General features: G+C 42.7%; 1 protein-coding gene across 1 annotated transcript in view; it reads right to left on the reverse strand.

Moving 5' to 3' along the window:
- Positions 1–7032, reverse strand: part of TACR3 (tachykinin receptor 3) — a 57464-nt gene extending 50432 nt beyond the window's left edge. Inside the window, exon 1 of the mRNA XM_058193125.1 lies at positions 6599–7032. Within this exon, the coding sequence (XP_058049108.1) occupies positions 6599–7032 (434 nt within the window). The remainder of the gene's footprint in view (positions 1–6598) is intronic.
- Between the last annotated feature and the right edge of the window lie 1521 nt (positions 7033–8553).

Raw genomic sequence — 8553 nt, forward strand, 5'->3', positions numbered from 1 at the left:
AGTTGCTGTTGCATATGCTAAACAACTGTGCGGATAAGAATTGTCTGATCTACAGCATCCCATTCAAACAGAATGCCTTTTAATAAGATGGACACAAATCAAGGACTGTATAGGCAGTCTCTAGGGATGCAGTGGCTCAGTGGCTAAGATGCTGAGCTTGCTGATCGAAAGGTGGCAGTTCAGCAGTTCGAATCCCTAGTGTCACGTAATGGGGTGAGCTTCCATTACTTGTCCCAGCTTCTGCCAACCTAGCAGTTTGAAAGCACTTAAAAAATGCAAGTAGAAGAATAGGGACCACCTTTGGTGGAAGGTAACAGCGTTCCGTGCACCTTTGGTGTTTAGTCATGCCAGCCACATGACCACGGAGACGTCTTCGGACAGCACTGGTTCTTCGGCTTAGAAATGGAGATGAGCACCACCCCCTAGAGTCGGGAATGAATAGCACATATATCCAAGGGGAACCTTTACCTTTACCTTATAGGCAGTCTCTGAGAATTGAAAGGGGGAGGGGAGTGAGGAAGGGAGGGAGGGAGGGAGAGAGAATTCTTTACAGCCAAAGAGAAATTTTAACCAGGGCTTCCCCACCTCCCCCGGCTGGTAGGACAAAGAAAAAAAGAGATAGCCAGTCAACAAAAATGTATTGTTGGAGACAACAATAAATATTAATGCTAAAGTTGAGCACTGAAGAAATTTGAATTTTTCTGCCTCCTTCCTTATTCTGCATACAACTGGAATAAAGAATTTCAAGAGGCTATGGACACACCTTTCCATGCGTATTACAGAAATGTATAAATTTTAATATCAACAAAATGAGAGAAGGCTCAAACACCATTATTCTCTTATCAATGCTTCAAGCCAATTTAATATAGATTAATTGGATGCTTTCTTTTATATTTTTAAGATATGTTATTTTTTTGAACTTCTATGAACTCGGGGAAAATTAAGGGCTCTTTGGCACAGGTAAATCAAGCAACCAAGGATGTGCAGATTTATAGATATGCAGATCTTAAGCATCATCTATATTAACAACAGCTGATTCTCTCACTACCAATATAAGGGATTTAAAAAAGAGGAAATATCATTAATAAAGACATCAGCTTGATTTTATCAGCAAACAATATGCTGAATTCTGAGAATATCATTTTGATCCATTAAAAACACTCCCTATTTTAACACCGATCAGTGGCAATATAGCAGAACAAACAGGTCCGTTTGTAAGCTTAATGGACCATATGAGATTGCATCTGCATAGAAAAGAAAATCATTCCTGGATAAATACCATATCTCTCAGCATGATTGCAGAATAATTAACTTGATGAAGGATGCTTCATAATCCTTTCCTTTATACTGATATAGTAAGCTTTGCAAGAAGATTACAGAAATACAGCAGAATCAGCTAAATATTTGAAAAACACAACATTCATCTTGGTGTCAAACAAGGATCTACATTCAGCCTTCTCCATTGGCAGCTATTGCCAATACGGTGGCTGAAGAGAACGTACCTCTGAACTGACTTACAGAGAGTCATTGTTTAGACCCAACAGCTGGGACCTGCAACTTGTCGTTAAGTGAAGCAAATCTGTGATTGTACTTATGATTTTACTTCAGCTTTCCTTTGCTTTACAGACCTGTGAAGGTCATGCAGTAAATGCAAAGATTGGCCAGTTATTATTACATCACTGTCGTAAGTATCATCAGTCACTAAATGAGGCAGTTGCTAAATGCAGGCCACCTGTATTTGTTCATCATTTGTTCATCACCTATAGGCCAAAGTGATGCAATTTATTTTTCCTTCAGCTATAGCAGGGTTGTCACTCAATTTCATTGAGGGCCACATCAGGATTGTGTTTGACCTTGGGGCACCAGGGTGGACGTGGCCAGGGTGGGCATAGCCAGCTTGACATCACTCATGTTGGAGGGTGCCTGTGGAGGCCTGAGCAATCTGCCAGTGAAAATGGACTCCTGAGCTCTGTTTTTGCTGGCAGAGGAACCGTGGGCCGGTCCTTCACTGTTTCCAGGGCGGCCCCGTGGGCCAGATCTAAGTACCCCGTGGGCCAGCTCCGGCCTTTGGGCCTTGAGTTTGACACCCCTGAGCTATAGAGATGACGCAGAGCACATTTTTGCATGAAGAAAATTCCTACTTCAATTTCTGCCATCACCAATATGAAGTGGCTCAGAGGGAAGGAATGGGCAAAACCATTCCATGAAAATAATGAATGGACAATTGCTGCCACAAATATATCAGATTCCTTACATGTTTAAACCTCTGACTGCTTTACCCAACACATTTATTATAACAAACTACAAAAACTGTATTTCTAACCCGCATATCTTCAAGTCACCATCCAACCACAAGCAAAACTAATGAATGAACATTAATGTCAAAATGGCCCCAAAGCAATAGAATTTATATACACCCCGATACACACACACACACATTTAAAAATAATCCTTATACAGTGATGAAATCCTCAACCTATGCACCCAATTCTCCCGGCCAGCTAGAAATATTTATAACAAAACAGTCACATCAGCTACCTTTACTAACCATTCTAAACACCTGCTCATAACCAGTCTGTCTTATTAAATAAGTTTTCAAATCTTTCTCAAATGCATCAAGAGCTGTGAAGCCAGAATGGGTCAGGAAGGGAATTCCATTGGTCTAAAATTGCCCAATGCCTTAAGCAGCAAATGCTATAAAGAGGGATATGGCAATGATATTAAAGAACAGAAGAATATATGCAACAGAAAAACTAACCAGCACCCTCAACCCACTACCAACCACAAGTCACTCTAGCTCCTTTCTGGATGTAGAAATCAGGGCAGACAGCAATTTCTTTGTCCTTGACTTCAAAATCTCTTGCATTGATTGAGTTAATGACTATTATGAAGTATTTATTATATTTGCTTTCAACTTTCCTTCAAACCAAAAACAAGGCAGTGTGAGGCTTGCAAGTTATTTAGCATCCCGGTATTGACTGCAGCTATTTTTTGCTTGACTTCAGCAAGGGAGCATATGCGTATCTTGTGCTTTTAATCCAGAATCTTAAATTACGCTGCTATTGTTATTGCATAAGTATTATATACCTCTCACAATACTAGACAACACAGTATCAACAGTAGAAACCTTCAAATTTCTAGGTTCTATCATATTGCAAGATCTAAAATGGACAGCTAACATCAAAAACATCATTAAAAAAGGACAACAAAGAATGTTCTTTCTGCACCAACTCAGTAAGCTCAAACTGCCCAAGGAGCTGCTGATTCAGTTCTACAGAGGAATTATTGAGTCTGTCATTTGCACCTCTATAACTGTCTGGTTCGGTTCTGCAACCCAGCAAGAAAAACACAGACTTCAGAGGATAATTAGAACTGCAGAAAAAATAATTGCTACCAACCTGCCTTCCATTGAGGACCTGTATACTGCACAAATCAAGAAGAGGGCCGGGAAAATAATATTTACAGACCCCTCGCATCCTGGACATAAACTGTTTCAACTCCTACCCTCAAAATGACGCTATAGAGCACTGCACACCAGAACAACTAGACACAAGAACAGTTTTTTCCCGAAGGCCATCACTCTGCTAAACAAATAATTCCATCAACACTGTCAAACTATTTACTGAATCTGCACTACTATTAATCTTCTCATAGTTCCCATCACCAATCTCTTTCCACTTATGACTGTATGACTATAACTTGTTGCTGGCAATCCTTATAATTTATATTGATATATTGACCATCAATTGTGTTGTAAATGTTGTACCTTGATGAACGTATCTTTTCTTTTATGTACACTGAGAGCATATGCACCAAGACAAATTCCTTGTGTGTCCAATCACACTTGGCCAATAAAAAATTCTATTCTATTCTATTAAAAAGTAAGCAGTTGGTTAAGAGTCTTCTCTGAGATGCCTCTTTCATCCTGGAACTCAAAGTGGCATACAAGGGATAGCAATATGTCTTGGTATAAAAATCTGGAGAGCTCAAGAACACCATTTTAATATAGTTCATTATTATGTGTCTTTGTTCCATCTCACAGCTCAATGAAATCTTCATGTCTTGAGGGTGAACATCAGACAGACCTATTCTACTATTTTTAAAAACTGAATAATGGAATATACTTAGTACTGGATCTTCTAACCATTTCTCACTCTCTGAGATTGTGTAGTCAAAATTGCATTGGTTGCCTTGTCACTTCATCTGCAACTTTCTTCAGGTCTTCAGCATTCAATTCCAGCTACACTTTATTATTTAAAAACAGAAAAAGAAACTCTGCTGTGTTGTTATATATATCTATATCTATAATGATAAAATAGACACTTACTTGCAAATTAACATGTTAATTTGATATTAAATTTTAAGGGAATTACAAGTGATGTTTTGGTTATTTCTCCCTCTTTCCAGCCACCAAACTGATACAAATGATTCATTCAGAACAGTATCAGCAGGCAGTAAGGCTAGCAATCACCATGCATTCATTTGAAAGGAAAACATATGAAAACTATTCCTAAGAGACCCATTATTTCCATTGATCCACTAGTTAGAAATTAGGCTGAGTTAGATATGCAGATGCCCTTGAATGTCCTCTATTTCCTATAACTCATCTATAAGATTGAGTTATAGTTGTTTGCTGCTTATCTAAGAAAACTTCACAGAGTAAACCACTTTTAGAAAAACTGTATTTCAGAATGTGGAATAAGATGGATTTTTGTCTGATCTGACATTTTCATTTTTAGCACTTTTTTTTTTTGCAAGTGGGAGGGGAGAGGCAACCACAGCATTGCTGGGCATTATTTCAACTCCCTTAAAGGGAAGGGGTGAAATCCAGCAGGTTCTGACAGGTTCTGGAGAACTGGTAGCAGAAATTTTGAGCAGTTCGGAGAACCGGCAAATACCACCTCTGGCTGGCTCCAGAGTGGAGATTTTGCAATATCCTTCCCCTGCCATGCCCACCAAGCCACACCATGCCCACCAAGCCATGCCCACAGAACCGGTAGTAAAAATATTTGGATTTCACCACTGATAAAGGGGCTTCAGAAGATACAGGTGTGCAAATATACATCTCCCAAAGGACATGAGTCATTCATGGCATATCTTCTAGACTGCTGTACAGACTTCCAAAGAGGGGCTAATTTTCAGCATGTCAAAGTATTATTCAGAATCAAATCCAAAGCACAACAGAGTCCTCATCATCATTTCCAAGTGAAAAAAAAACAATCAAAACTAAGGTACTTTTGAGAACTTGAAAGTACCTGAGTGGAAATCCCAGTCATAAATGTCTAAGCCTGTCTAGCTTCCCCAGAAATAGACACGTACAAACAGGATTATTTATCAATTAGTAGTATATTTTAGAAATAGAAGTATTTCTTCATATAAAAGATAACAGAACTTCCTGAACCATGATGTTTACTGCCTTTTTTTTTTTTTGCTTTAGATTTAAAAGGAAATAATAGGCACAAGTGTAGAAGATGAGTGGCTATCAAGAACTACAAATCTCCTTCAGTCCTTCTCAACTCCTCAAACCAGGATCCAGGCTTACTTCCTTTTACCAACACAATAGTCCTGAGAGGTAGTTTTCGGCAGTGAGATTTCTCAGTTCCAAGAGAAATCCATAGGCATTGTCATACAGTAGTTGTAGTCTGATCCGCTATCTACGATCCTGATTTATGCATTTGCAAGATAGCAATGCCTATCCCTTGGTATATAAAGAATGCATCTCCTTTATTACTTCGATATAATTACAATGTTTAACTTCGATTAAAACAAGGGAAGGTATTCTGTCTGCAACTTGCATAAATACCAGGATGGGTATCACAATCATGGTAATTGTAAGCAGTTATGGGGGTAGGGTGGGGAAAGGAACCACTCATTCAGATGATCTCCAAGTGGGATAAATGGGAAGAAGACAGAAAAACAGCAATTAGAACAATCGCAGAGGAAAAAGGTACCTAGAAAACTATGTTTGTGGAGCTTTTTAAATTCAGTTTAAATCCACAACGCCCACCCTATAATTTCAAGAGGGTGGATTCCAGCTCTTTTAAGAAATATGACATTGACAAGAGGGGAATTTGAATGGCTTCGTTTTCTAGAACGGATGAGCTGGTCGGTATTTATGGATGCTTCAATAGCAAATCCGTCCGGAGAAAAGGTGCTGAAAAGTCTTCGGGCGGAAGGAAAAGAGGCTGAACATACAGCATAGCTTGAAGAAGAGCTGGATCTGATGGACCAACTGTCGCGGCGGTTAAATAGAGCTTCCCAAGACTGGGGAGCTGGGGGGGCGGACCTCTGAATTAGAGCCTCCTTGGAGGGGAGGGGGAGGTTCGCCTCTCCCCACCTCTTCATGGATCCCACGTGGCCGACGGCAAAAACACTGGGGCAAAAAACAATTGCCCTCCCGGCGAATGCATTCAGGTTTTTCCTAAACTTTGGGGCGCCAAGGCGATGCACGAGATCTGCCGTAAAAAAAGAAAGGCAGAGAGGGCGGCAGGGTGATGCCAGCCAACGCGCTGACAGACCAGGATCGATCGGGTCCCACCCACCCACCCAGTGCGCGGACCGTGGATCATCCCGACCCTCCCCGCCGCCCCGCTCTCACCTGTCCACCGCGATGACCGTCATGGAGTAGATGCTGGCGAAGACGGCGGTGATGGGGAAGAAGTTCTGGAAGCGGCAGTAAGCCTCCCCGAAGTACCAGTCGCCGTGGAGCGCGTAGATAAAGTTGACCAGGGTGTTGAAAGCAGCCACCGAGGCGTCGGAGAAGGCCAGGTTGACCAGGAAGGAGTTGGTGACGGTCCGCATGCGCTTGTGGGCCAGAATGATCCAGATCACCACCAGGTTGCCGAAGACGGCCACGGCCACCACCACGCCGTAAGCCAAGGACCAGAGCGCCAGGCACCACGCCGGCTGCACGAACTGGTTGGAAAAGTTGGCCACCGGCGACGACCAGTTACTCCCAGCTGGTGAGGACAGGCTCTCGTTCCAGCCGCCCAGCTCGGCGCCGCTCCAGTTGACCGCGGGGATGGAAGTCATTCTGGCTCGGAAGAACCTTTCCCCCACCTCCCGACCCAAGAACCCGGCCAAGCGTCTTCTTGGGAAGTCAGAGGGTCCCCTCCCCAGGTGGGCGCCGCTGCGGTGGCTCTTCCCCGGAATGCAGTTCGGAGAAAGGGGGCGAGTGGCCGTCGAAGCCTCTTATATAGCCCTGCGGAGTTGAGGATGGTCGACTCCATAGGCTGCTGGGGCGGCTTCTCCCCTCCCTCCTTCGTTCGGTCCCTCCCCTTGGCTGGCTTTGGCCACAGCGGCGGGCGCTTTGAGCTCGGACGTGTCTTCGAGGAAACCCCACCAAAACGCTTTCGGCGGTCCTTTAACTGAAGCCACTGCGGAAAGCCCCCCCCCTTCCCCGCGACCGTCTTTCCCACCGCCGGCGCAACACAGCTTCTCACCTTCTCTCCCACCTTTCGCCCATCTGAAATCTCGTGCGACTCTTTAAAGCCACTGGCCCGGACTCCGGTGCCAACGATCCAGAGAGGAATGTCACCTAAAGATGCTCAAACTTCACAGAGTGAACATGGATTCTGGTCAAATACACTGTCCACATAGATGAGTAAACACCTGGTTGATACTTGAATGGGAAATTTGGGCTAGAGAAGGAATAAAACCTGCCCCTCTTTCCTCTAGAAGCCAATCCATGAATGGTCCAAGAGTCATGTAGGACTTGAAGGAGATTTTATTTTATCATTCCAAGACAATCCCCCCACCTCCGACATTCTCTCTTGCTCTATTCAATGGAATTAATGCTCAAGTAAGTTTTCCATTTACAGTTCCTCTGGTTTTCTCAAGCATATTGTTTAATTCTCCTGAATTACAGTTTCTCTCTCTCTCTCTTTCTCTTTCTCTCTCTCGTTCTTCATGGTCTTTCTAAAATGTGTCCTATAGAAGCCAATGGGGGAACCTCCTCCTGAAGGGGTCTCCAACCGTGGCAACTTTAAGACTTGTGGCTTTCAACTTACAGAATTCCTCAGCCAGCTTTGCTAGTTGAGGAATTCTGGGAGTTGAAATCCTCAAGTCTTAACGTTGCCAAGGTTGGAGACCCCCTGTCCTAGTGCACTCTACTAAAATGCCTTTAAAATTCAAGATAGAAGTCATCATTGTCCTTGAGATAAAATGGCAGCTGTGATATTCCACTGGGATAGGCAGAAGCTAAGTTAGGCATTCAAACAGAATTTCTTAAGGAGTAAGGAAAGCTACTCCCAGCCTTTGCCACCCGAGTTCTGGCTTATTAGATGTTTAATGGATGCTTCATTTCACCCTTGTCACCCTCAGTTCCACAGCTAATCATCATGAAATCGCATGTCAGTGAATATTTGCTTCAGTGTCTAAGGTTAGCTCTTATTTCTCATGAAAGTATTAGAAAGAGGGGCAAGAGCAGCTTTGTATCTCTCCCATGTTTAAATGTGTATGTAAGTATCAACAAGTGAAGCTTTTCAGAGCAAAAAGTTAATATGATCATTAATAGAACAGGCTCTCTCTAGCCATTTGACATTTATGCAATTC

The sequence above is a fragment of the Ahaetulla prasina genome, chromosome 8 (genome assembly GCF_028640845.1).
Source record: "Ahaetulla prasina isolate Xishuangbanna chromosome 8, ASM2864084v1, whole genome shotgun sequence".
NCBI lineage: Eukaryota > Metazoa > Chordata > Lepidosauria > Squamata > Colubridae > Ahaetulla > Ahaetulla prasina.